We start from the raw sequence: 27,022 nt of genomic DNA on the forward strand, positions 1-27,022 counted from the left end.
TCATAAATGAGAATGCAGTTGGCACACAAAGCAGCAGCACAAGGTCTGCTCTGCTTATGTGCTTTTTTCTTAAGTTATCTTTATGTTTATCTAGAAACTGAAAACTTTTCACTGGAAAGGACAAGAGTAGGCAGTCTCAGAGAACTGAGGAGTCAAACAGAAAGGTTTATGAAAGGCTTTTGAAGAGAAATTAAATAGGACATTAATAACACATCTACTGTGTTGACACAGCTGCTGTCCTTAGGAAAACTCCAGCTAATATGTGACTTCAGCTGATTACAGTTCGCAGTGCTGTGCAACAGTGCTTGTAGTGTTTGTGCTTCTAAGTGTACAAAGTTAATCCTCCTTGTTGTGAGAATATTTCTGAGGGTGCTTGGGACATTTTTAATTTTTTGTTTCCAAAGCAACAATAGTCTGCAATGAAAGACAACGTGGGGACTTAAAATCTGTTAATGTAGAGTGTAAAACAGGAAAACTTTTCCATGTAGGTAGCATTGGTGTAGGATCTACCTTCTGATGGTGGCAAGTGCTCTGTATACCCTGTGCTCTTAGGCATTTGCATAATATTTAGATCAGTTTAATATGGACAGGGAGATGCCACAGACTGCAGAAGAGCCTTTTCGGGTGAGCTTTGAGATCAGGTGTTCCTGCCACACAGCATCTAACTCAGCAGGGCTTGTATCCATGGGAGAGCAGGCCTGTTGCTGTGTGCTGCTCAGCAGTGTGTTCAGACAGTGTTCCAGTGCCTTTCCCCCAAAAAACCAAGGGAATCTGAAACCTCTGTCCATGCCATGGTGCCCCTTCAGTTACTTTCTTGTTGCACAACACAGAATGAGGGCAGAAGAGTGCTGGTTTCTGGGGTCAGTACTCTGTTGCCACGCTGGGTACTTGCCCTGTGTACTTTGCTCAGATCAAAAGAGCAACCTGATACTGGTTGGCAGAAAATCAGGGGATATTTTTAAACTAAACCTTTCCTGAAAGAAGGCAGACCTGGGACACGGTGAGGGGTGGCACTGGAGGACATTAGGAGGAGTTGGGAGTCACTGTCCAGGAGACACCAAAGCAGTCCTGATAAGTATTGTGGGATTGGTAAGTAGATAATGGTATGCAGCAAGGGAACTGGGGGGTTCTCAGAGCAGGTCCTAGATCACTGAGTCAAGTTTGGAGCTCAAACATTTCCTCATCTTGGGAGAGCAATGGAACAAATCCTGCTTTCTGGGAAGTATTGAATTCCTCCCCATTTTCTGTCTCCCCATGGTTGAGAATTGGTCAAGAAGGGAATGGTCTCAGGTCTTGTATTCATTCTGGATTCCTGAAGCTAATTCCTGGCAGCACCAGATTTCCTGTGTGATCTGGGGAATGTTGCTTTGTCTCATTATCTAACTCACCTTCATAGTTCTGTGTTCACTTTTCCTGTTTTAAGGATTAGGACAAAATCTTAGGGCTTCCTAGGCACATGTGTGCGTCCCATCTTTGGCCTCTTTGTGCTCTGACAATGCAAATGATCCCAGCAAACAAAGCAGCCAGTTCAGCATTGTGGCCTTGGGTTTTCAACATCCTGGGGCAGTGCTTAGCAGAAAAGTCTTTCAGTATCCCAGAAGCACATCTCCTAAGGGAGCTATGGAGTGTGAGGCTGCTGGTTTCCAGTTACCTTTGAGGAAATAACTCAGGGATTCATCTGTTTTATTGGTTTATAAATTCAGTGTGAATCGCCATCTAGTGTATATTTAAGACATAGCATGATTACAAAAACTTTTAAATCAAGGGGGTAATAAAAAGTGCCCTCAAAACTTTTTAATTAGTGGCATTTTGTTTCTGTAAGCAAGCAGAGTAAACTATAAAATTACCAGGAATCCAAAGACAGAAAAGGACTATTGAGAAAAGGACTGGAAAGTGAGAAGGGAGGCATGAGATTTGTTCATCACTTGACAAAGTACAGGACAAATACTGTAATGAAAAAACTGTACAATCTCCTTGCCATAAAAGGAGGAACACTTAACATATAATCAGGATAACATAAAATAATCAGGGGAAAAGAGGAGGCGCACAAAAGCCTTACATATTCCAGCTGGTTTGCACTAATTTATCCAACATCACAAACTAAAGGTTTTAAATGTATTTTCTTTTATTTCAGATGACTGATTCCTGTAGGTGGGCATGTATTTTTCCCCACTGTCAGATAAAACATCCTTTATCATGAGAACATTTGTTAAATCATGGATTCCTCAGTGTCTGCAGATTCTCAAGTCTCCTTGCAGAGTGTTCAGTGGGTGCAACAGGCTTCTTACATCTCAGATTATTTCATATTATGACTCTATAAACCAGTGTAAAAAGGAACTTCCACAATATTTCAACTTTGCAAGTGATGTCTTGGATGAGTGGTCACAACTGGAAAAGGTAGCATTTTTCTTTTACTTCATAGACATCAGAGCAAATATCAGATGATAAAAATCTGTTTTCATGAGGACTACTGTATAATATTAGCTACAGAGTAGAATGCACTATTTCTTTTTCTTTGTCAGAAATAAAGGTATCACTTTTAGTGTCTAGTTTCCAGGGACAATTTGCTTAGTCTGGAGTTATTCTAGATTGAAATTAAACCTTTCAAGGATTGTCTTCTTATTTTAATGTCTACTGTTGTGTTCTAGGATGGAAAGCGACCAGCAAATCCAGCTTTTTGGTGGGTAAATGAGGAGGGAGAGGAGGTGAAGTGGAGCTTTGAAGAGCTGGGATTTCTGTCTAGGAAAGCAGCTAATATACTTACAGAGACGTGTGGTCTGCAGAGAGGAGACAGAGTTATAACAGTTCTGCCTCGTGTTCCTGAGTGGTGGCTGCTGACTGTAGCCTGTATGCGAACAGGTGAGTAACCTTCAATGCAGAAAGAAAAATAGAAAATATGAAAAATAAGCTATATTAGTTTGAAAAAAATGTAAACAGGTATATGCTGCTGTGCTCTGTACAGTTTGGCTTTTGCAGAGAATAGGCAGCACCCACACAGGAACCAAAGTGGCATTGAACAAGGTGCTGAACAGACATGGTGGTATGGACAGCTTTAATGCAGTTTATTATATGACTAGTCCTGTTAATAATTAAATATATTTTTTTTCTCTACTGTTACAGTTTTGCAAATTCTTAGGAGGAATCTGACCTGTTGCATTTTCAGACTGCTAAGACTCAGGGAATCCAATTTTATTGTATCCAAGATTTTCTGGACTGTGACATGGGAATATCATTCAGTGTCTCAGCTCTTCAGTTTCCCTATTGTGAAATATCTTTGTCTGGATATTGTCTGGATGTGGTGCTTGAGGACATGGGTTAGTGGAGGGTCACCAGGAATTAGGGCAGTAGGGTTAGGACAAGGTTGGACTCAATGATCTTGAGGGTCTTTCCCAGCCTGAACAATTCTGTGATATATATATATATATATATTATATATATATATATAATTATGTTAGACACCACTGAAAGTACAACAAGACTGAAATCAAACCTGCAGGTCAGCTCTGTTGAACTCCTTGGAAAAAGTTGGTACAGAAATGCACTAAATTTACATCCCTCCCTTCCCTGGCCCCACAAATGAGATTTCAGTCACATTGTACTCAGTATCCAAACTTATATTTGTTCACGTTATAAAATTAATCTGAGCTTGAAGGATATGTTGACTGACCAATGTATGTAAGCTACCTGACCTCAGTCTGTTCATTATCCCATATCAGAGGTATCAATTTTTAATTGAAATTAATAATGGCTTTATTCCAGGTGTTAATATAATCCAAATGTTTGCCTTATATACTTAAGGGCATGATCATTTCAGCACTTCATTCCATTACAAATCATAAAAAAGTGAAAAAGACTTGAAATCTAGATCTTATCATCTCTACTCCTCTTATATGGATGACACAAAACTCAGCATCACTGATTCAGGGTTTGTAGGTCTTTCAGAGCCAGAGGATCCCAGGTCATGCCCAAGTGGGACAAGTTCACCCAAGCTCTGCCGTCAAGCATGAGTTATACTTGACTCCTGTTTCTCAAAGAATAAGTTTTTTGCAAGTAGCTCAGCTTTTCTGTGGCTGGGATCATGTCCTGTGAATAGAATAAAAAGAATGGTCAATTTTCTAAATCACTTCTTGATTTTTTCCAGGAATTGTCTTTGTTCCAGGAACATCCCAATTAACAGCCAAAGACATCTTATACCGACTCCAGGCTTCAAAGGCCAAGTGTCTCATTACCAACGATGTGCTGGCACCTGCAGTGGAATCCATCATGCCTGACTGCCAGTTTCTGAAAAGCAAAATAATTGTAGCTAAAGGGAGCAGAGATGGGTGGCTGAACCTCAAAGAACTCTTTGCGTGAGTATCCAGCTGCTTTACCATCATTCCTGTGAGGTGCAGGAAACTCTATCAGTCAGGTGACATTGCTGAGTTTTGGGATTAATTTCCAAAATACAAACGAGTTATATTTTTGCATCCATCTACCAGCTTTCCGTGATCACAGCATCAAGTAAAAAATCCCTCCAACATGTTTTGGGAGCTGGATTCAGGTCTTTCAGCTTCTTCTTACTCAGCAATCTGCCAGCTTTTAAAAGCCCTGTTTGTACTATGATCACAAGACAAGAACACAGGGTGCTAGTGTTGCAGTTGTTTTGTGCTTGTCTGCTAGAGCCTGGCCTGAAGTCTCTTGAATCCAATGAGAAGATTGCCAGCTCTTGGTGCTCAGCTGACAAGGCACCAGTTATTTCTTGCCTTGACTATCCTGGTAGCCCAGTCCATCTGAATTGTTCAGCAGGCTCTTAAATATAAGTGGGGTACTAGGTGTCTAAGTCCACCTTACCTGGCATAATAGCCTGAGTGTGGCCCCCATTGACTTCATATTAGGACATGGTATGTGTTGAGCTGGTTTTGTATCTTCCTGCTATTCCATAACCAGCATCTTGGGTGCCCTTGCAAAGCAGTTGTAGGCGAAGTCAGTGCAATATGCTGTAGCTGATGGCTTCTTGAAAGTTGTGTGTACAGAGCACACTTGTGAGCAGCAAAATGTGCTCTCTGACTCTTACTAGTGTTATCTGATGCAGCTATTCCTTCAATGAGATCAGGTAGTTTTGAGCCATTTTCCTGTTTATCACCTAAACTTTAAAAAAAAATACTGCTTCATTTGTGAAAAACTACATGTAGTAACCAACATATCCTGTTTCTTCTGCAGGGTGACATCTGCTGACCATACATGTGTCAAGACAAGGAGTCAAGACCCAATGATGATCTACTTTACCAGTGGAAGTACAGGCTCTCCAAAAATGGTGGTGCAGTCACACAGCAGTTATGGCATTGGATTTGCAACCAGTGCCAGGTACATCCTGCAGTTGCTCCCAGTATCCTGGTTGAGTGACATGATCAGTTAAATTGAAAATGTGACCATAAACACTCCAGCAAATGTAGGCATTTCATTAGGGTAGGAATTTACTTTGTCCTCCATTCTCCCCTCTCATGGTGAAACTGTCATTATTAAAAGTTTGTTGAAGACTCAGTTGAGATCATCAAACACAGTGTTCAGTCTCACAAAGGGCTGACTGCAGAGCAGCAATAAGGATAGACTCAATGTAGCAAAATCAGAAAAGTTGAGTACTTTAATATTATGTAAACCTTCCTTGAGAACCAGAGCAGCCTTGGGCCCTAGCATCACACTATAAAAGTTACAGTTCAGTTTGGGTCTGGGGTTTGTTACTGATCTGCTTTCATTGAACACCTTTTATTCATGCTTTTCAAGGAGAGAGAAATTTCATTAAAACCAAAGGATACATTTCCCAAGGCATTCTGAGTTGGAAGTTTGTGGTATAGAGTCCATAGAAGTAATTTGGTTAGTTTCCTAGGAAAGTAAGATATGGTTCAGCCAATGTCTCTAATGCATAAGCTGGAGAAAGCCTGCTCCATGTGATCAGTTCAGTCTTTGATCTAGGTCTGAATTCTTCAGTTCAAGCCAAAGATGTTTTGCACTCTTCAGGAGAAAAGCAGATGCTGGAAATGTTAAAGGGAAATAATAGAATGTTTAAGGTTCTCTTCAGCTGTTAGGAGCTTTCTGAAGAGCCACACTTGTTGACACTGCATCTTCCAATGGAAACCTGCTCTTTCCTTTAAATGTGCTGTGACCTGTGCTCCCATCTTTCACACACTGCAAAGCATTTTCACTGTGTCTGCTTTGTCAAAAGGTACTGGATGAATTTGGCTCCTTCAGATATTATGTGGAATACGTCTGATACTGGTTGGGTAAAAGCATCTTGGGGCAGTGTTTTTGCACCATGGATCAGTGGATCCTGTGTCTTTGTACACCATATGCCACAGTTCAAACCAGGAGTTATTGCAAAAGTAAGTGTAACATTTTATATTGTGACTTTTATTACCTTTTTGTGTATATGAAGTAAACAGGGTGGGCTCTAATGTATGATACCCTCTGCTCTGTAGCAGCAGGCGTAGTACTTCCCACATGCCAAGCAATTAACTCTCTCATTAGTGCCCAGTAAGCTAGAGGAACAAGTGTCCCTCCTGACAGGCAATGCAACATGACTACAGTGTAGAAGAACTGTGGTGAAAGATGCAGGATAAAATGAACTAAGGATGTCTTGTTGTATAGTTAGCCTAAAGCTCACTTCAGTTATGGACTTCCAGCTGTTTGGGGCTCACTGTGAGCATGAGCCAGGCATAGACAGCCAGGGCCCTGTTATCCTGAATTTTCAGGTGCCAGAATGCCTTTCCCTCTGCCATTTCACAAAACCAGTCAACTGGCCTATTCCTAACTTCAGCCTCTTGTCTGGAGAGGAGACCCAGACTTTTTCAAGGATAAAAAGGGAAAAGCTTTGGTCTAGTTCACTGTTGTCATTTAGTCCTGAGCCTGGGGCACAGTCACCTTGGGAAGCAGAATACAATCTTAATTGGAACTACTACTCTCAGTGGTCATTTATTTACATGAGTGATTTTTATTTGACAGAAAGTACTAGATTTTCTACAGCACTGGGACTGACTGGTGCAGCCACTCTGCAGCCAGGATTCATAGTCAGTAATTCACAGTCATTCCCTATGTTGAATGTATGTTGCATTTTTGTGATTTTCATTATGCAGATGTTTAAACACATAAATTATGTTAATTGCACATTTTACAATATCAGCCCCACCATTGCATTTTCTTTTCAACAAAGAAACTTTCTATTTCTATAGACTCTCTCAAGATATCCCATCACTGTCTTTTGCACTGCTCCCACTGCCTTCCGCATGCTGGTCCAACATGATCTGAGCAGGTACTGCAAACCTGTCTGCTGCAAGGACAGCAGAGAGAGGGTGGGATATAATACTGTGACAGCTCTGGCTGGTTAGTTCCTTATGTTGCCTATTTTTTCAATTAAAGGAAATATAAATTAGCTCTCAGAAAAGAAGTCTGTGTTGTGAAATATGAGGATAACTGGTCACAACTTACACTACTTCAGTTTCAGGAATGGGTCTTTGAACCAACAGCACAGAGGAAACAATGAGATTTTTTTAAGTTATCACTTCACAAGCAGCTGTTTCCACCAGTTTGTTACATGGTAAAGTACTCAGCTTAGGGTGGTCAGTGTGATTTGCAGGGAGTTTTCACACCTTCAGTAGAGTACTTATTGTTTTCACAGAAGTCTTTTATCCTGACAAAGCCAACCCTAGTTTAGCACAGAGCTCACATTATATGTCTAGTTAGCCTTCCTTTTCCTCTGTGGAATTCTCAGTGTCTTATTTGATCTTGGATGTTGGCACGTAACAGCTTTCATGAACATGTGCTTGTTCAGATTTCTCCTTTTTTGTCAGCTCTTCCAAGAAAATGCCTTTGCTCACTCTTTTTCCAGAAACAAAACCTGCTTCCAGTGACATGAAAATAAACCACGTTGTCCTACTGCAATCTAGCCCAAGGTTTTGTCACAGGATGATTATTATAATTTTCAAAGCAGCTTATGAAGTTTTAGGGGTCCTTTGAAAGCTGAGGAAGGCTGCTCAGTTAAAACCATTCACTGCTCTTTTCAGAAGTTAAGAAAATGATTTTATTTGCTATTCCTCTTAAGCTACAAGTTCATGAGTTTGAAACACTGTCTGTCTGGAGGGGAGCCACTCAATCCTGAAGTGATGGCAAAGTGGAAAATCCAGACAGGACTGGATATCCATGAAGGTTATGGGCAGACTGAAACAGTATGTTTGAGTTAATTGTTGAACTGTGCTTTTTCACAGGTATCAGTACCACAGAAACAATCAAAATCAATGGAAAAATTATAATCATTGTAAGACAAAATCAGAAATCAATGGCAAAAGTGAGAATAATTTAAATTCTTTTAAGAGACTGTATGTAATTATATAGTCTCTTAAACTTATATAGTTATATATAGTTTCGAAATCAAATAGCTGCATATTTTAATGTTTATAGGAAATGCTATGACAATAGATTTAAGGCCCCTCTCAAAAAACATGTCAGAGATTACCTCAAATCAAATAACTGGTAGCAGATCCCTTCATCATTTTACTTTGAAGGTAAACCTAAAAAAAATAATTTGTTCTGGGTATCAATTTGGCCTGTTCGAGGTTTTAATGAAAAATATTGAATCAGTTCACATCCCAGACTTTTCTGTAAGTGGACATTAATGAAACTGTTAAGAGTCAGATTTCAGGCATTTTCTCCTCTTACCCTTGCTATGGTTCCAAATTAATTATCCCATTATTGAAACAAGATCTGTAATAACTTCACATCTGCTGTTGTACAAATTGAAGTGTCAGTGAAAGAACTGGCTCAGACTCATCCCACTGACTGAGCTGAGACACCTCTCAGCTCCTTTCTGATGTGCTTGACAACCACAGGGCTTTAGTCCTGATTCAGCCCTTGTCATGAAGAGGTGTCATGCCTAATGCAAACAAGATATTGCACAAATGAAAAAAAAAATAATCTGTTGTGCAGGTGACAATATGTGCCAATATGAAAGGAGTGGAGACTAAACCTGGCTCTGTGGGAAAAGCTGTTCCACCCTATGATGTGCAGGTATGTTGATAGGTCACATCTGAGCTTGGCTGCTGTTGTGGGTACAAGGGTAAAGGAATGCTGTCTGAGTCCCTTCTTTGTCCTGCACTGTACAGGTGTTTTACAGAGCTAATCAAAGCAATAATGATATGTCCTCTCTGTAGATCATAGATGACCACGGGGCTATTCTGCCCACAGGAGAAGAAGGCAACATTGCAGTCCGAATCCTACCAACACGACCATTCTGCCTGTTCTCTGAGTACTTGGTGAGCCTGAGCTGGTCTGTCTGTGGCTGCTGAGAAGCTCAAGAAAGACCCAGGGCAAAGTTCTGTTGACTTACTCAAAGAGAAGTATTTAATGCACGATCTTTTCAAAGTCTCACTACGTTGCTCAAGGCTTTTGGGCCTGATCAGTGTATTGTCCTGCTATTGCAGGAACAGACTGACAGGCAGAATATAATTTCAGGATGCACCATGAAGCAGGGGGCACGTTTCTGTACCTGGCATCAGCTTCACATTCACATCAGTCCTTTCCCTTCAATTCCACTCCTTTCCTTAGTTATGGGTTAATGAAAGAAGTCCATAAAGGCTACACTTAATGTCTTTGAAGCTCAAGGAGGCTTTCCAAAGAGCACAAATATTTTTTCCCTTATACCACTGTCAGAGGTACCCACTAATTGATCTTTTAAATCTCTAGATTTGCAATCTAAATTGCACATTTCAGTATGCATGAATCTCTGGTGTTAGAGAAACCCTTTGTACAGTTGTCTGTCACATAGATGATGTGTACAAGATCAACAGCAGAAATACATGCTACAGAGCCCTCAGGTGTAGATGATCATATGTCTTTGAGGTAGTGGCATATGTAATCTAACACTGCTGTTCAAATGGGAATGCTTTACCCACTTGAAAGCTGAACAGGCTTAAAAAAAAATTTCAAAAGAATGGTCATTTTTGTCCAGGTCAAAGGTCCATCTAAGCCAGCATTCCATCTGTGGTGGTATTGAGTTTGGTACATATTTAAGAAAACCCTAGAATCAGGCAAATATAAAAATATTGAATATGGCAGTGAAGTGACTTATTCAACTGTGGTGTCAAATAAGCTTTGTTGAACCTATTTATGTGTTTAATTCTCTTCTGAACCCCCATATGATCTCTGAGGTCCCTTCCAACCCAGCCCATTCTATGATTCTATGATTCTATGATATTTGTAGCATCCTCCAACAACGATTCTCACAAAGTAATTGCTCACTGTGCAATAGAAAACTTCTTTTGGTTCAATACTATTGCTTCAGTTTTTCATTGTCTTCTGTTGTCAAGATGGTTTTCCTGTGTAATCTAGACCCAATACATCAATAAAGATAACAGAAAGATCAATAAGGAAGTTTTTCCTGTAGGTCACATCGCTTGTGTTTTGATCTTTGAGACCTGGGGGTAAAAAGTTTGCATTGACAGGAGGCTATTGTGGCAACCCCCTGAAATTATAAATTATTTCTCTGAAGAGAGTGGGATTTACATTTTAGTAATTAGCTGTGATGGATGGCATTGTCATAGACAGTGGGGTTTTTTCCCTAGAACCATCTATATATACCTAAGAGCTCATTTCCATCTCAAAACTGCTAATTATTGTGGCTCTGGGGGTTTTTTAATTGAAGAGATAAAATAGTAGTGAAAAACTCATTTTGAGAACATTTTAAAAATTGTTTTGATCTTTGTTGGCACTATTGCAAAGTAAATGAATTGCATTTCATGAACAATCAGGTAAATTTTGAAAATGTGTGATTGTTTTCAGGATAATCCAGAAAAAAATGCTGCCTCTGTGTGTGGAAATTTTTATGTTACCGGAGACAGAGGGATTATGGATGAAGAAGGGTATGTCTGGTTTGTTGGAAGAGCTGATGATGTGATTAATTCTGCTGGGTAAGTCTGTTGCTTTTAGGTTTTCTCATTTGCCTGTTAAAGTCAATCTGGGAAGACCAAATGAATGGATACCTGCATTTTCTCCTAGGTATCGTATTGGCCCATTTGAAGTTGAAAGTGCCTTAATACAACACCCTGCAGTCTCTGAGTCAGCTGTTGTCAGCAGTCCTGATCCAGTTCGAGGGGAGGTAAGAAGAAAAAAAATATATATGGAAAGAAATGCACTTTATTTTAAGCAGCAAGTTCCCTATAGGTACTAATCTTCCTTGGAATTAAATATGTTGCAGTTTCTAAATTAGAATGGTTTAAAAGTATTTTAAAACCTTACTTTGAGAGATCTTAGAATTTCAGAATCATTTCCATGTCTACAGGGTATGTTGTGGAAAAAAGCTTGGCTCTTCAGATTTACTGTGGCATTTTTGTCTAAAAAATAGAATATGGATTATTTCTCTTCTTGTCACTAAGTACCTGGTGGCAGTGATGCCCAGAAGTTTTAATTTTTCTTTCCATATTTTTCAACTTTGCAACATTTCTTTGTTCTTTGAGCCCCACAGTGAGATTTTCAGCTTTTTTTTCTGTTCTACAACTTCTTGAAAGTTAAGTAGCAAAAGAAGTTAAGAAGAAAAAAAAAGTGTAAAAATAGCAAACAAATCCTGATACTTCGTAACATTGCATTCTGTAATAAACAGTCAAAGACAAGGGAAATTAAAGAAAAAACACATTTTTGCATTCTGAAATGTGATATTCAAATTTTGGCAACATATTTGTATCTCTTTATTCCCACATCTGGAAGCTAATGGAAGCCTTAACTTCTGTGGCACAGGTGGTCAAAGCCTTCATTGTTCTGGCTCCTGCTTATGAATCGCATGATCCAGAAAAATTAACCCATGAGCTTCAGCAACATGTCAAGAAGGTGACTGCACCTTACAAGTACCCAAGGAAGGTAAGTACACCAGAGAAAACAGGCCTTCTAATTGCCTCAAAAACTAAACAGGTTTTGTCCTTCCTTGGCTTCTTTTCAACTGCATTCTAACAAACACTCCAACCGTAGTTAAATAAAATAAAATTACAGGGTTTCTTGCAGCTGTAACCTTGAGTTCACTGTGCTATAAGGAACAGAAAGGGATCTATTTGCATCGTGTTTAGCTCTTACCATCCCTTCTTTGAGCTCTGTGCACATTTTCAATCAAAGCTAAGGTGAAATTCTGCTGAGTTTGGAATCCATTCTGTACAGCCAGGAAAGAGCAGCTGAAGCACTCATCTGTTCAGGACTGTGGGACTTGTCCCTGCAGATACTGCCTCTGCAGTCAGCTAAGATGTATGGTAAAGAATTTCATCATCCTAGCCACAAGCTCTGCAGTTTTTCCATCTTTTTACCCCAGCCATAATAAAAGTATGTCTTTCCTTGCACCTGGAAGACTAACTGGAATGTTTTTGGCTAAAAATGAGCATTTTTGCCTCTCAGGTGGAGTTTGTTCAGGATCTGCCCAAGACTGCTACTGGAAAGATCCAGAGAAAGGTTCTAAGGAACAAAGAGTGGGGGAGAGTGTAACATGATCTGGAAACTGAGGAGAGAAAATTTCCATCATCTCTACCAGCCACAGCTCATCATACTTGGCATGTGGCCATGACCAGAGCACTAGGATAACATATGGAAAACACATGACAATAAAATAAAGGAGCTCACACTCATACGGCTTGAGGATGTGTGGTATTAGAGCCACTTTTGCCATTGACCTACAAACTTTCAGAAGGTGCAAGTAATTAAAAATGAGGAATGGAAGAGAGAAGGGGACAAATCCAGGAGCTTATAAAGGCTTAAGTTTTTTACTGGAATTAGTATAAACAGCTTCTGGGGGAAAAAAGAAAGAAAAATTGTATTTTGAAAATGACAAATAAATGAGAAATTAATGAAAATAATCTTTGTCCTGTAGTGGGTATCAGCAGTGAAGTAATATTCTCTCTTCAAAAACTGTCACTGAAATACTCTCAACTTCTTTCTGCATGGAAGGAGGAAGACATTCTTTAACTACTATTCATCTTGATGAATCTGTGGTGTCCTTAAATGGTTAAAGTGGGGGAAAAGAGAATACAAAGTGCTATAGGTTAAGGTGCAAATTATGCATGAATGATGGTGTAAATGATTACAAGAAAAAGGTTACCCCCCCAGAAACAACTGGTGCCTGCTCTGTTTTGTGTTCTGTTGTCATTACTTTAATAGAAGAAAATTATAAAGTAGAAAGGGTTTCACTCCAAATCCTTTTTGACACAACATTCATGCTTCACATCTCCAGATAAAGGCTGCTCCTTACAGTGCTTCCTTTGGGAAACTCATGTTCTGAAAGCTGAATGAAGAGGAGCTACCCCAGCCAGCTTCAGTTTGTACTGCCCACAGCAAACAGGTCAGGAAAACTGTTTTTATCTGAATTCCTAGTGTTAACTGATCATTGAGAAGAAGCAGAGGGTACTAAATCAGGAAAATAATTTCTGATTATTGCAGCAGATCAGAGGACATTGCTATTAGTGGGTCTTTTCCTCAATTTTCTGCCTTCATTTTCCCCTCTTAAATTGAGGGTGAGGAAGTGCTAAAAACTGTTGAAGGCTCTTCCAGCAAAACTTTTGCAGACATTTTGTAGACCACCACGGATTTAAAATGTTTTTCATCTTGTCAGTCTTGAATACTGATCCTGTTTGCTCTTTCTTTCCTCTTTTCTTTACAGGCTATTGTGTAGATTTTGTCATTGGGAGCCTCTGAGATCTGTGGATTAGAGCTAAATCACAGAACTAGAGAGGACTAAAAATGGGAAATGTCTCTTATTTGAAAGACTACTAAAAGTTAATTGTCTCCTCAGTTAAAGGGATGAAAGTGGATTGATTGTTTTTTAGCATTAACTGGAGATCATAACCTCAAAGAAAGGTTGCACTTAAAGAAAATCTTGTAATTTTTCCAACAATTGGTCCTTAAGTAGGAAAAAAACCAAACATATCCCAGAATGTGACATAAACCTCCTTATTAATGTCCACTTTCTATGGACATATTTAAGGAATTTTTAAAAGACCATTTTTAATCAATAAAACCTTTTTAGACTTTTTTTTCCAGTGGGTCCTGTTAATAAGAGTTTTGGTTTAAAATGTAAATACCATCTAGCTGAGTATCTGCTCTATAATCCAGATTCTGTAGTGGGTGGCCCTAAGGAGATAACACTTAACTTTATACCTGTGTCCTATGTTTTTTTTTTCCTCAGGAGAAAATTATATCCTATAGGATTATTTACAGTTGGTAAGAATTCCTCTACCACAGTCTCTATGTAGCACAGAGAACACAGTGAATTACTGATGCTTTCTGATGTTTTTCTCTGTTCTGGGGAGAAAATCTGCATCCAAATTTTGTATGCTCTCAGATACAACAGAAAAGATTAAGTTCTGCAAGTTCTAAGTATTTGAGTTCATTCCCCTGACAGGCAGATTAAATATTACTGTAAAAGGTCCTGCTAAGGAACAAGGAAATAATGGCACTGTTAAATAAGTTACTTCTTTATGGGGAAAAAATTAGACCAGCACTGAGATCCATGCATCAGAAGTGTTAGGCTAAGCAGTTACAGTTGAATACATGGCACAAGAGGTAAAGAAACACAAAACAAACTTTAAAACTTGGGACAAAGGGCAAAACTTTGCAACTTCACTGAGGCCACTGAAATTCCACATGGAAAAGGATTTAATCAAGAGCTTACCTATAATTTTTCCCTGGTTTGTAGATAGCTTCATCCTTTGGAAGAAAAGAGAAAAAAAATAACCTCTATTTCAGCAGTAACTCACATAACCTTGGACTGAGTAATGTGTTTAGTGGCTGAAAAAGGAAAATAAATAGACCTGGGTTTTAGAAACATCAAAGGTCTCTAGGACTCCACTTTCTTCTGCTCTTTTGGCCTGGTTTCTTGTTTTTACTTCCTATGTTTTATAACTTTCATGTGTACTTATTGAGAAACCTCTAAATAGCATGAAAATTTTTAGTTGAGCACAGTTCTAAAGCAATCTTATAAACTACTGAAAATAATAATAATAATAATATTATAACAGAGAAAGGACAAATTATAGCAGTGGAAAGGAAGAAAATAATTGGACTTGAGAGCTTTGAGGATCATTATAGTGAGTGCAGAGGCAAGAGAGCATTTAGAGTGAGTAAATATAGAAGTGTATAAGTCAATTTGAGGACCTACAAAAGGCATTACTGAAGTGAATGTTCTTGGGTTATGTGTGGTGAATGGATATATCAGTCAGCAACTCTTAAAGCAGTGAGAATCATGATGGAAGTGGTCTGGAAACATCCTTCAGCTCTATGTGAAGGAAACCAAATGGCGAATCAGGTACTGAATGCTTTGGTGTAAGAACCAGGAACCTTCTTGTAATGCAGACAGTAATACCTGATAGTGTATTTGCCAAAGGAGAATTGTGGGCAATTAGCAGCCCCAAAGAACACATCAAGAATCTATGAGGGCAGCTGAGCTGCAGACAAGAAGGCAGATGAGTACAATGCATTAAGTCCATAAAAAGCTGGTGGTAAAAATATATAAGACAGGATTGGGAGTTTGGCATTTAAATGAACAGTCAAAAACATTAGTTTAGTTGTGACTAGACTAAGTGACTAAAATTAATAGCTCATCAATCCATAACTGAATTGTATTTGGATATTCTCTGGATTGTCTTCTTTTTCTTCTTTTTTTCTTTTTGTTGCAGAATTCATAGCAACAGTTCTGCTCATTTCCTTGTGTAGTCTGCAGCATCTACAGACATCATCTTTTGCCATGAAGTTGTTTAAGTTACAGACTCTAAAATCCTTGTGGACTCTGAAGCCACCTAATAGGACTTTCCATGAGCACCCCAAGCTGCTTGCCTCTGATGTGTACTCCCAGTACGAGTCTGTCAGGCGGGGTGAACAGGAAATACCAGAGTACTTTAACTTTGCAAATGATGTTTTGGACAAATGGTCAGAGATTGAAAAGGTAGATGAGCTTTTGTTCTGCTAATGAGATATTTGAATTTGAAATTTCATTTGAAAGAAATTGGGGGGGGGTTGTTTAGAAAAAAAAATCAGTTGCCAAAACCCATTCTCAGCACAAAATGATGCAAAATCTCGTTGTTTCTTGCTTTATTTTGAAAGGGTCTTTGACCTTTGGAACTCCCTATGTAGGTAGGAAAAGCAATGTTAAGTCCCTTTTGACTTTAATTAAACCTCAGGGTGGCTGTGCTTATTTCTTCTGCATACTGTAACATTAGATATTCATGTCATAAAAATACATGTCATTTTTCAAAAGAAAATGTTTTGGTTTTGAATCCCTTTTGTTTTGTAGGCTGGAATGAGACCATCAAACCCTGCCCTTTGGTGGATAAATGGACAAGGAGAAGAAGTGAAGTGGAGCTTTGAGGAGCTGGGGTTCCTGTCTCGGAAAGTGGCCAACGTGCTGACTCAAGTGTGTGGCCTGCAGAAGGGGCAAAGAATTATTGTCATCCTGCCACGGATCCCAGAATGGTGGCTGGTGTATGTGGCTTGCATGAGAGCAGGTCAGTGAGCATATCTGAGACTGGTGAAACTGGCCGATGAAAATTGGTTCAGAGGATCAAGAATTTGTATGGTTTATAAAGGCAAAGCAATGTAATAATCTCATGAATGGCCTAGTGACCAACCACATAGGCAGTCCTGAAGGATTTGCACTGGGTGCCATAGGACAGATGGCCTGTACAGCAGGTGTGGAGATGACAGAAGGCGGAAAAGAGCCCTGGAAGTCACCAGACAGGTCCATATTTCATTCCTTACAGGAGGGCACAAGCAGCTGCCTTACTGCACTATAACAGTTAGGCTTGAGAATGCCAGAGAAGTTCATCTCGGAGGTGGTTTGGGAATAGTTAATATTTTGCATCCTTAGAAAATGATCAAATGTAAAAAATGCCACCTAAAATAACTTTATTGCTCTTCCAGGAGTTGTCATAATTCCAGGAATATCACAATTATCAGCCAAAGATATCCTGTACCGACTCCAGGCATCGAAGGCCGCCTGCATCATTACTGATGACATGGTGGCTCCTGCTGTGGACTCAGTGGCATCTGAGTGTCACTTTCTGAAAAGGAAGCTAATTGTGTCCAAAGGCTTTAGGGAGGGATGGCTCAACTTCACTGACCTGTACAAGTGAGTATGAGTTAGTGACACTGCAGTGTCCTGATGCAGAAAGCAGACCCTGTTCTCTGCAAGTTCTCATTTACAAGCATTCATGGACTACAAACACTCATCAGATGCCACCATTAAGGTGCTAATCATGACTGCTTGATTGCTGATCCACAGGTGAGCTGAAGTTTTTATCCTGTTCTTAAGAGAAAGTCTGTCTTTGAGGAACTGTAATTCCACATTTTAGCCTAATTTGGTGAAAAGCTTCTGTGAAGTTTGTTTGGGTTGGAATTCTGCAATATACAACATTCATCACATTCTGAAGACTGTAAAGTAACCAGTGAAGTCATGGTTATATTCTCTGTTTTAAAGAAACCAATCTCCTGACCATTCCTGTGTCAAAACAAGGATTCAAGACTCGATGAGCATCTTCTTTACCAGTGGAACCACAGGTTCTCCAAAAATGACTGAACATTCCCAGGGTAGTCTTGGTTTCAGACCACTTCTAAGTGAAAGGTATGAAATGCTTGAGCCTGGCTGAATGTGGGATAATTGAAGGTGCACAGAACTGACAAAAACCATCACTGAATAAGATTTACCAGTGTGCATCCCCAGTCCTTCTGAAATCAGACTAGAAACTCCAGCAAATTTCTAGGAGAGTAGAATCACCCTCAGTGTTTACATACTTCAATTAGTATCTCTTACCAGTTCTTTGGAAGTCAAGGAAGTTTAAGGAAGGTCATCAGCTGGGAATACTTTAGCCCAGAGAACCAAGAGATACATTGCTGTGTGGGCTGCAAAAACCTTTGTGACATAAAGATGAGCAGGAGCAGTTTTTGTTTGAACAGATCACCCTGGATCCTCAGCAGCCTTAGAACTTTAATACCTGGTGTCCAACACAGCATCCATCCAGCATCCATGAATGCTGTTGCTTCAGCCCTATCTTCCTACCTAGTGGAAAATCACTTTATTGAAATACAGACTCATCTCTGTCCCTTAATCCATACTGTGTTATGACTGACATCATATATGTATGATATATGTTTGTGTGTGTGTATATATGTATTTATACAAACATACAGCCTTTTATCCTAGAGCTAGCTCATAAAATAAATTCAACCAGTGCCCAGTGCCCGTGTGTCTTGTTAGAAATCTTGGGCCTGTTGGGTTTTTTTTTTCCTTTGTTTGTGAGTTGGGAGGGGGTTTAAGCAAAAAAAATGTTATTATTTATCATAATTTTCTTAATTTTTTAATTTTTTGTCAGATACTGGTTGGACTCGACTCCCTCAGATGTGGTATGGAACACAGCAGACACAGGATGGATATTAACTTCAATAGCATCTCTTTTTGATCCCTGGGTTTTTGGATCATGCATCTTTATACACAGGCTACTACAGACTGAAGCAGCAGCCATCCTAAATGTAAGGAGAAACTCATGGAGATGTGTTAATGTGCAGCAAGGGTGCAAAACAATAATTCTCACCAGCATTTATAGATTTTGAGGGTTGTGTCCCATAGTTGTTTGGGATGCTGTATCCATTGTGTAAAGCTCCTCTTTGCATCTTTAATGTACACAGAAGGGGCCAAACCTGTGGTTTATTCCTATGGTTTGCTGGTGAGCATGTGAATAAAAGTCATCCACATCAGCACTAATTCCTTGCCTTTTGTTCTAGTGACTGTCAAGTCTTATCAACTGCTCCCAGTGCAGACTGAAACACAAGTGGGTTTTGCTGGTGTGTTCTGGCCATGCTTCAGGCTGGTCTGGGTTCTGTCTGGCTGTCATGTGGGCACATGAGGATGAGATTTTGTCCCATTGAATATGCTGTGAATATCTGCATATTACACCAACTGTGGGAGGGATTCTTACCCAACAGAGCGTGTGGTGCCTTTACATAGGAAGGAGAGATATGATTGCCCCTTATATGACCTATTTACTGTACATCCACAAGACAGTTTTTTGTCTGAGCTTCATGTGTCCCTCTTGTTTAACTCCCCAGACTCTGTGCAGATTTCCCATTGGCACTCTGGTTGGTGTTCCAACATTGTTCCGCGTGCTGGTGCAAAGTGATCTCTCTAAGTAAGTCAAGAAATTATTTACAAATGTTTCTTTTACTCTAAGTAGATATTAGTGATCACCCAGATCTAGCTGCTTGACCCAAAACAGAATAGTAATTTAGTTTAGAACATCCTTCATGAAAAGGCAGTCATATAAAGTTAATAAGTTTTGCCCTGTTTTATGGTCAACCATAGAGAAACTTGATGTTTTCCCTCAGAAATTTGAGACTTTCACTGCTGAACCTGTGAGCAAATCCCTGAGGGTGTGGAACTCAGTGCTTTGCTCTTTGCCTTGCCCAATAGATTTAATCACTGTCTCTCTTGTTTTTTAACTCCCTGTAAAGCTACAAATTCATGAACCTGAAGTACTGCATGAGTGGAGGGGAACCACTCAACCCAGAAGTCATGGAGCAGTGGAAAAGCAAGACTGGGCTGCACATCCATGAAGTTTATGGCCAGACAGAAACGGTACAGCTGCAGGGACAATATTAAATCTTTTTAATTCCTTTTTGCTTTACGGGGTTAAAGTATTTGTTCACAAAGAACACAGCCTGTTTCTTCCTTCACATTTCTGTGAAGGTTTCAGTAATCTCCTTCCCTGATAACCTCTTAAGGAACACCCATTCCTGGCTCTCCTCACATAACCTGCCAGGAGCATGATTGCTGAGAGGTGTGCTCTAACATTTCTGTAAAGGTCTTTAAATAAATTCCAAGTAACAGTGACAGGCAAAATCTAAGGAAGAAGGTGGATTAGCAGAGGATTTGAATTCTTCATAGGCAATGCACAGGATTCTTTCAGGGAATTTATTGATTTTATCTGTACCATACAGCACTGGCATATAGGATCCTATTAATCTTAAATTAATTTTAATTATTCTAGAAAATATACTTAATGACTTGATTGTGAAAAGACCTGGTTTCCATTGAAAAACTTTGTTTTGATTTTGATTTTTGCAGGGAATAATCTGCTCTGTTTTTAAAGGAATGAAGATTAAACCTGGATCAATGGGGAAGGCAGCTCCCCTATTTGATGTTCAGGTTTGTTGGCTGCTCCTTAGGTTCTTTCATTGGGTTTTTTGGCTGGTTGGTTGGGAATTTGAATTTTGTGTTTTTTCCCATTGAAATAAAATTTGTGTTTGTTTTTGTTCTAGATCATAGACAAAAATGCTAATATTCTGCCTCCAGGACAACAGGGGGAAATTGCTGTGAGAGTTAAGCCTATAAGGCCACTTGGTTTCTTCTCTGAATATGTAGTAAGGACTTTATTTTATTCTACACCACCAATCTCCCCCAAACCTCATCAACTGCATAGTGGTTCAGAAGACTGAGTGTTTTTTCACTAGTTATTACTCATTACCAGAATAATTTGTCTGTTTAGATTAGTGAATATCAGAAAAGGAAAAAGAATTTGCTAAAGATTGAGGGGGTTTTTTTCCTAAAAAAATAATTTTTTAAAACATATTTTATTATCTTTTATAGCAATATCAGTATGTTTTTAACATCCCTGACTGAAAAATTAAGTTCCAGTGCATTTAACTTTATATGTGTTATAGCCTAATGCATAGCTAAATCCATGCTCAGAATCTAAACTACTGTTTGTAAACCACTTTGAGGATAACCCTAAGAAAACTGCAGAAAGTGAATGTGGGGATTTTTATGTCACTGGAGACAGAGGGATTATGGATGAAGAAGGATATTTTCAGTTTATTGGAAGAGACGATGACATCATCATTTCCTCTGGGTCAGTTTGGGTGTTTCCTTCCTAAATCTGCTATTGTATAATCTTACATCTTCCTCAGGAGCTGCTGACATCATAGGCTTGTGATGAGTGGAATACTTGCTTTTATTATTAACTCTTCATACACCTGCAGTATTATCTTGGTGATGTCAGTGGCATCTCTGTTTCCTCTGCACCATCTCATCTTTTTCAACAAACAGTTTGCAGTTTGACTAAAATCTGAGGACATCTCTGTCAAACTCCAAAAACATTGAAACATTTAATTTAACATGTTGAAATTAATCAATTTCATGTTGTATGATGTGACACCATAACTTGGCATCTGCTGGTACCACAGACCCCAGCTGTCACAGCTTCAGCTTAGTAGCCCCATGGAAAGGGGAGGGCTGGAGAGTTATCCACAGCCCCAGCAATCTCTACCACATCATCCCCATGAAATTCTCCCACCTTCAGCCAACTTTTCCATTCTGCCTAAAATTTCTATAGTTGGTCGTTGGCTCCTTTCCTGGTGCTTTCTTGTGTTTTTTTTCTTCTACACAACAATTTAAAAGCATTTGGTTCTGATTTTCCAGCTTACAAAACCAAATTCTGCATTTTTCTTTCTGTACTTAGGTACCGCATTGGGCCCTTTGAAGTAGAAAGTGCCCTGATAGAGCACCCAGCTGTAGCAGAAGCAGCTGTTGTCAGCAGCCCAGATCCCCTCAGAGGAGAGGTAATGATGCTGGACAGTGGTGAGGAAAGCAATGAATTTGCTTACATATGTAACTATATAAAGCATTTCCTACTTCACCTAATAATGTACAACTCTAAGGCAGTCATGTCAGGAATAATCTTACTTGGGGTGACAGGCCAAATCCCTTTCCTTTTACACTTCTTTGCTCTTCGTAATTTCTTTTAATCCCAATAAGGTCTGCACTGTGGAGGACATTTCAGTGATGTTTACCTCCCCCTTGCTATTAAGTGTCAATGCACTGGAACTGAATTTTCAGGCTGTCTTGGTGGAGCCAAAGCTGTAGTACAACTGCCTTAGCATTAGACTTGGGCTACTCCTATGGAGGAAGCAGAGTCCTGTGCTGGGATGTTATGGGCCTGCTGTCCTCAGCCTGAACTTCAGAGCCAAACAAAATGTACCTCAGCTTCAGAGAGAACTCTGCAGGGACACCTCTTACCACTCCTTCTTCTTGCTCCCTGATGAGAAGATAGAGCAAATGCTCTTGCTTTGCAATGAGGGCTTTCAAATTTCCCTTCTGCACGTATACATCAGAAACTGGGCACCATTTCTTGTATTTTGTTTCTCTGTTCCTCCCTTTTGCATGTCATGATTCCCAGCAGTACTGCTTCTGGTAACCTTTATATCAGCTCTTAAAAAGGGATGGAATCAGATTGCTTTTGCTGACCTTACCTTACAGGTTGTGAAAGCATTTGTGGTCCTGTCCCCGACCTTTTCATCCAATGACCTGGAGAGCTTAGCCTCTGACTTACAGGAGCATGTCAAGAAAACTACTGCTGCATATAAATATCCTAGAAAGGTAAATGCTTCTGAGAAGAAACTTTAAGTCAGGGCACCCTTCCACAGATCTCAGGAGAATTACTATGCAGATTTTTATGATTCACCCGAAATAGTCAGTGGTCAAGATTCAGCTAGAGCACTAACTCCAGAAAATCTTTCCTAAGTAACATTAGTTTAAGTTGTTTTTCAGGCATTTCAGTAAAGGATTTTTTCAACCTCTCAAAAAAAGTCTAGGCTTTTCATATATCCTAGTTAGATGTGCAAGTTTTAACTCAGGCTCACGATTACACTTCTCTATTTTGTATTTCATCTTCAACAAAGCACTCTCTGATGACTTCAGGGTAATACTTGACTGCATCTGGAATGCAAGTTTTTAATCTACTGGTCCTCAGAGTTAATAAGAAAGGCCAAGAGGAAACACTTGGTGTTTCTCAGTAATCACAGCACTATGGGAAAAGAGCTAATAGCAGTGCCCTAGTTCACTTGTGTAGAACTCATAGCAACTAAGGACCATTAAATACTTTATGTGAATAACATCCGTTTCTTCTTGTTTTGTTGTTCATCTCTGACCTTTGATACCATTTAGGCGTCCATCCTGCTTCAGTGCTCCTGTTCCAGTAATCAGTTTAGTTATCTGGGACACAGCTACACAGAGGTTTGGCCATCTAGGCAGCCAATGGAATTATTTCACAAATGGCACAGTGTCTTGGACTTGATCCTTTAGGCAAGCAGTTCATACTGATGAGAGTCCTCTTAGTTTTCCACATATATTGACAGCCAGTCTTGGAAAACCAGCTCCACAGAACATGCTGCATTGTTTTCTGTCTTTTTTTATTTAGGTGGAATTTGTCCAAGAGCTGCCAAAGACAGTAACTGGGAAGATCAAGAGGAATGAATTAAGAAACAAAGAGTGGGGACGGGTGTAGCCTTGTTTGGAGTTTGACAGAACTTCTTTCATTCCATTAACACTACATAAATTCCTCTGATACAGCTGCCATCCTTCTGATCTACTTTTGTTAAATGCATGAGCATCAAAAAACAATAGATAAGACCAACATGTGATGTTTACACCTGCTTGCAAAGCTTCTATTGTCAGTGCCATGGTGTCAGTTCCTGAAGCACTGCTGGGAAAGGGAATTAACCATACAAATCCATTCTAGTCCTGCATGTCCACAGCTTAACCAGAATTTGGCTGGTGGCCCATCTCTTTTAGGTAGCATCCAAGATCAGAAGGGTCAGATGCTCTGTGCTTAAATGCAGCATGTTTAGGGTGAAATCAGCCTTCCCACCAGTTCCTGAGGATGGAATGACTCCTCTATTGATAACACTGTTATGACCTTCATAAACTTTTCTTTTTTAATACACGTGGTGCCAGCTTTTCCCATGTTTTATTCACAAACACTGTGTCATACAGAAGTAGCCTTGTTACTAGCCTTCTTCTGTTCTCATCTTCACACACAACAGACAAAACTTCTGTACCACTCAACAATCAATAAAAACCAGACAGCTGTGGAGCACCTGGCTTGGAAACTTATATTTCCACTGGCTTGAAAGAAATTTGATTGTAGAAAATTGTGTTATTCATCTTTCTGTTGAACATTGTTCAAGTTAGTGATTGCTGAGTGTTGCCTTACTTGAACTCTCTCCTTCAGGTGATAAAAGCTTTTATTGTTCTGTCTCCTGAATTTACATCTCCTTATCCTGAAAAATTAGTTCTTCAATGTGTGAAAAAAAGTTAATGCATCTTAAAAAATACTCAAGAAAGGCAAGTTTCACTGAGTTCTGAATATACAAGCAGTTCCTGGCAATGCATCTTGCAATTAAAACTGTTCTAATCAAACCTAATTCTCAGATTAGAAAAACAACCAGGTTGTATTTTGGAATAGTAGAATTTTCCTTTTTTCTCTCCAGAACTTCTTTTAATCAGGTTCTGAAGTGTAACATTGAAAGTCTGACCCCATCCTAACTAAACAAGTTAAAACTGCTTAGCTGAATATCACAGGCCTATCCTGACAGGATCTGATGCTGTCTTCTTACATTTAAACTACAGATGAACCTGGATTAGATTTCACTGGGATTATGTATGGGGAAATGAAATATTCCTTAACCTAATCAAATTGTGTTTGTGAGCATAAATGTATTGTAATTATTTTTTTAAAGAATCCTGTTTTACAAATTAAATACAGTTATAAAATAATAAATGTATTTCTAGACATTTGAATGACTAATTGAACAGTGAAAGATAAAGCTTGGATGTTGCAATAAGAGGGGGCTGAGTACTGCAGTGTGGGCAGAAGCCTCAGCTGGCAACAATCAATAACCCATCAAGTTCCTCAGCAGAGCAGAGCTGTCATAGTTTGCACTGTTCACACCTTATGGGGCAAGTTTGGGGGAATCTCAGCATGATTTTCACATCTCATTAATGGTGGCAATGAGCTGTACTAAGCCTTTCCAAGTTAGGCAGGAATCAAACTCCACTGGCAGAGTGTCTAGAATTGTTGAAAAAAAACCCAGGGCATCCACATTCAGAGTTGAGCATGAATTGTTTGTCAGGAGAAGCAGGATCAGCCCCACCTGGCTAAGCAGTGATGCACAGCTCCTACTAAAGGTCTGTGGAAAAGACTTCACTGTCTGTCTTTGGCTTCTGCCTGTTTGTGCACAGGGTTCCAACAACTGTGTTTCAGGGTTTTAAATTTCCCTTCCTTTTTCCTGAAAACAGAGCAATTCTGGGAGATTAATTTTTGTTTCCTTGATTCAATCAGAACAGAGGGAAAACATGTTGGAAATTTTAATCATAATCCCATTTTTTGAGCAGAATAACTAGAAATGCAATTAACTTTTAAGTACAATCATAAAAATATGTTGAAAAATGTAATCTGACCACAATTTCAGAATCTGATTCCTTTTAAGCACAGTCAGATTTCAAATCTGAGTAAGTACTTTCTGGCAAAGTAATTCACTTTGTCTGCAGTGAAGTAATCAGATTGTTCACATGCTCCATTTATTCTATGTAAGTAATAAGGTTTTTAACATAATCTAATTATGACCTTGGGAAGTAATTGTTTTTAGAGTAACCTTAAGAATGTAATCCTGGAACAGATTCTTGGGTTTTGGTACTGGTCTATGTTGGGCTCTAAACAAATCAGGCTGGATTTTCCCCTGAGCCCTGCTGTAGTGGTGTAAATTGCTCATTACAGCAGGAAAGGTCTCACTCAGGAGGTTTCCTCTCTGCTGCAGTCACAGACTTCTCAGTCTATAAACTGGGCTTGTCAGGCTCACCAACCTGTCAGTGCAGTTCTGTAATGATACAAACCCTGAACCTGTCCAGAAAAAGAAATAAAGGAACATCCAAGTGAATCAAACCATTTCTGTTCAGTGTGTGGGCAGGAGTCCCAGCTCTGCCTCACTCACCAGGGTTTTAAGCTACCAAATAAAGCCAATTAGTTGCTTCCTTTGAAGTCCAAATTGTGCTCAAATTCAGTGGCATTTGATTGTCTCACACGACTCATTTGAGGAATTACTGAGTCACCCAGGTGATGAGCTCTGTTTCTTCAAAGCATAACTTGTTCTTTTTGTCCCAGCACTGGGACTGATGTCTGCCTGCTTCATCCTCAAAAGAGCCAGGACCTTTTAAATCACAGGCTTGCCAGAGAAAAGAACACAGCTTGGAAGGAAACTGTGTAAAACTGCTAAGTATTGTTATTTTTCTTTACAGTTATTTCTTGGTGTTAGTTCAACAGCTCCCAAAATTTGATCTCTGGGAAAAAAACAAGGAACAAAGAGCAGGGAAAACCTTAGCTTTGCTGCTGAGCTCCTGACCAGAACATTCTCATCCTGCACTGCTTTTCTGCCTTCTCTTCCCTGTCAGTCTTTAGAGGTGCTGGACTACCTTCTGAATAAGAGTAGAAGACATCAATTTTTGTTCTGGTGCTTATATTCCCTATTATTTTAAATGTACGTGGGAGAATATGTCTTGAAAATAATGATAAAAAAGGGGAAATCAGACTTGCCTTTAGCTTTTGTCTTTATTTTTGCATGTGCATTGCTATCACTGAAAGCCACAAAGTATGCAGGATATGTGTCAAATATTATTTTATAAGAAATTTTTTTAATAATTGTTGATGATCAGACTTAGCCAGTGCTGGGTCACATATAGTTTCAGGATTAAATCAAGGATTTCTTGGTCTGAGTGGTGAGTTCACACTGTGAGATTTCCATAACAGTCAAGCACAGTTACGTGGGTATGGGTGCAGCAGAGGTTTAGCTCATCCCTGCTAGGTCACATCTCACATTTCTTGTTACCCTTCTGGAGCACTTGCACCTCACACAGCCTGTGTGCTCTTTATTTTTACTTCAGAAGATCCAAGTAGTAGTTGAACTCTGTGACCAAGGCTGTATTTTATGGGAAGACAAAAAACACCAGTGAGCCAATAAAATCCCAGGATTATTTATCTCCAAATTTCCTGGTTCTGTTGTAAACCCACTCTGCAATACCCTTGAGCATATCTGCTGTTGTACCAAGAGCCTGGGGAAGCAGCAAACCTGCTGCATAGTAAAGCTGGTGATGACCTTTCAGTAGGACTAATTGAGTTATTAACTGGCAAGCAAACACAAGCCCCAGGAGACACTG

At 39.5% G+C, this 27,022-nt stretch overlaps 2 protein-coding genes across 3 annotated transcripts; both read left to right on the forward strand.

The window, feature by feature from the left end:
• The first annotated feature begins 996 nt into the window (after window positions 1-996).
• On the forward strand, window positions 997-15,720 carry LOC103536816 (acyl-coenzyme A synthetase ACSM4, mitochondrial). 2 transcript variants are annotated; one of them, XR_003988174.1, is made up of 15 exons: window positions 997-1,089; window positions 2,135-2,397; window positions 2,649-2,859; window positions 4,142-4,349; window positions 5,200-5,343; window positions 6,200-6,356; window positions 7,203-7,282; window positions 8,072-8,195; window positions 8,953-9,033; window positions 9,177-9,278; window positions 10,804-10,931; window positions 11,020-11,119; window positions 11,755-11,874; window positions 13,226-13,333; window positions 15,666-15,720. XR_003988174.1 is itself a non-coding variant. In XM_008503050.2 (14 exons), exons 2-14 carry the CDS (start codon window positions 2,158-2,160, stop codon window positions 12,481-12,483), a joined length of 1,782 nt encoding a protein of 593 aa, XP_008501272.2. In that variant the 5' UTR covers window positions 997-1,089; window positions 2,135-2,157; the 3' UTR covers window positions 12,484-12,830. The 2 variants fall into 2 exon arrangements, 1 of the variants encoding a protein (XP_008501272.2); XM_008503050.2 differs by lacking the exons at window positions 13,226-13,333; window positions 15,666-15,720 and adding an exon at window positions 12,397-12,830.
• Window positions 13,297-23,939, forward strand: LOC103536814 (acyl-coenzyme A synthetase ACSM4, mitochondrial). Its single transcript, XM_008503049.2, has 14 exons — window positions 13,297-13,333; window positions 15,666-15,931; window positions 16,280-16,490; window positions 16,906-17,113; window positions 17,462-17,605; window positions 18,354-18,510; window positions 19,087-19,166; window positions 19,489-19,612; window positions 20,102-20,182; window positions 20,296-20,397; window positions 20,758-20,885; window positions 21,495-21,594; window positions 22,292-22,411; window positions 23,232-23,939. The coding sequence occupies exons 2-14, from the start codon at window positions 15,734-15,736 to the stop codon at window positions 23,316-23,318; spliced, it is 1,740 nt and encodes a 579-aa protein (XP_008501271.1). The 5' UTR covers window positions 13,297-13,333; window positions 15,666-15,733; the 3' UTR covers window positions 23,319-23,939.
• Window positions 23,940-27,022: the final 3,083 nt, after the last annotated feature.

Source organism: Calypte anna, chromosome 14, assembly GCF_003957555.1.
Source record: "Calypte anna isolate BGI_N300 chromosome 14, bCalAnn1_v1.p, whole genome shotgun sequence".
NCBI lineage: Eukaryota > Metazoa > Chordata > Aves > Apodiformes > Trochilidae > Calypte > Calypte anna.

Excerpts from the sequence above, each read along its gene's own strand:
- LOC103536816 (XM_008503050.2), top strand. The coding sequence starts at position 2,158 with ATGTATTTTTCCCCACTGTCAGATAAAACATCCTTTATCATGAGAACA. Across the intron at positions 6,357-7,202 it reads AACCAGGAGTTATTGCAAAA|ACTCTCTCAAGATATCCCAT; the intron begins GTAAGTGTAACA and ends CTATTTCTATAG. Across the intron at positions 11,875-12,396 it reads CTTACAAGTACCCAAGGAAG|GTGGAGTTTGTTCAGGATCT; the intron begins GTAAGTACACCA and ends TTTGCCTCTCAG.
- LOC103536814 (XM_008503049.2), top strand. The coding sequence starts at position 15,734 with ATGAAGTTGTTTAAGTTACAGACTCTAAAATCCTTGTGGACTCTGAAG. Across the intron at positions 16,491-16,905 it reads TGTGGCTTGCATGAGAGCAG|GAGTTGTCATAATTCCAGGA; the intron begins GTCAGTGAGCAT and ends TTGCTCTTCCAG. Across the intron at positions 20,183-20,295 it reads CTCCCCTATTTGATGTTCAG|ATCATAGACAAAAATGCTAA; the intron begins GTTTGTTGGCTG and ends TTTTTGTTCTAG.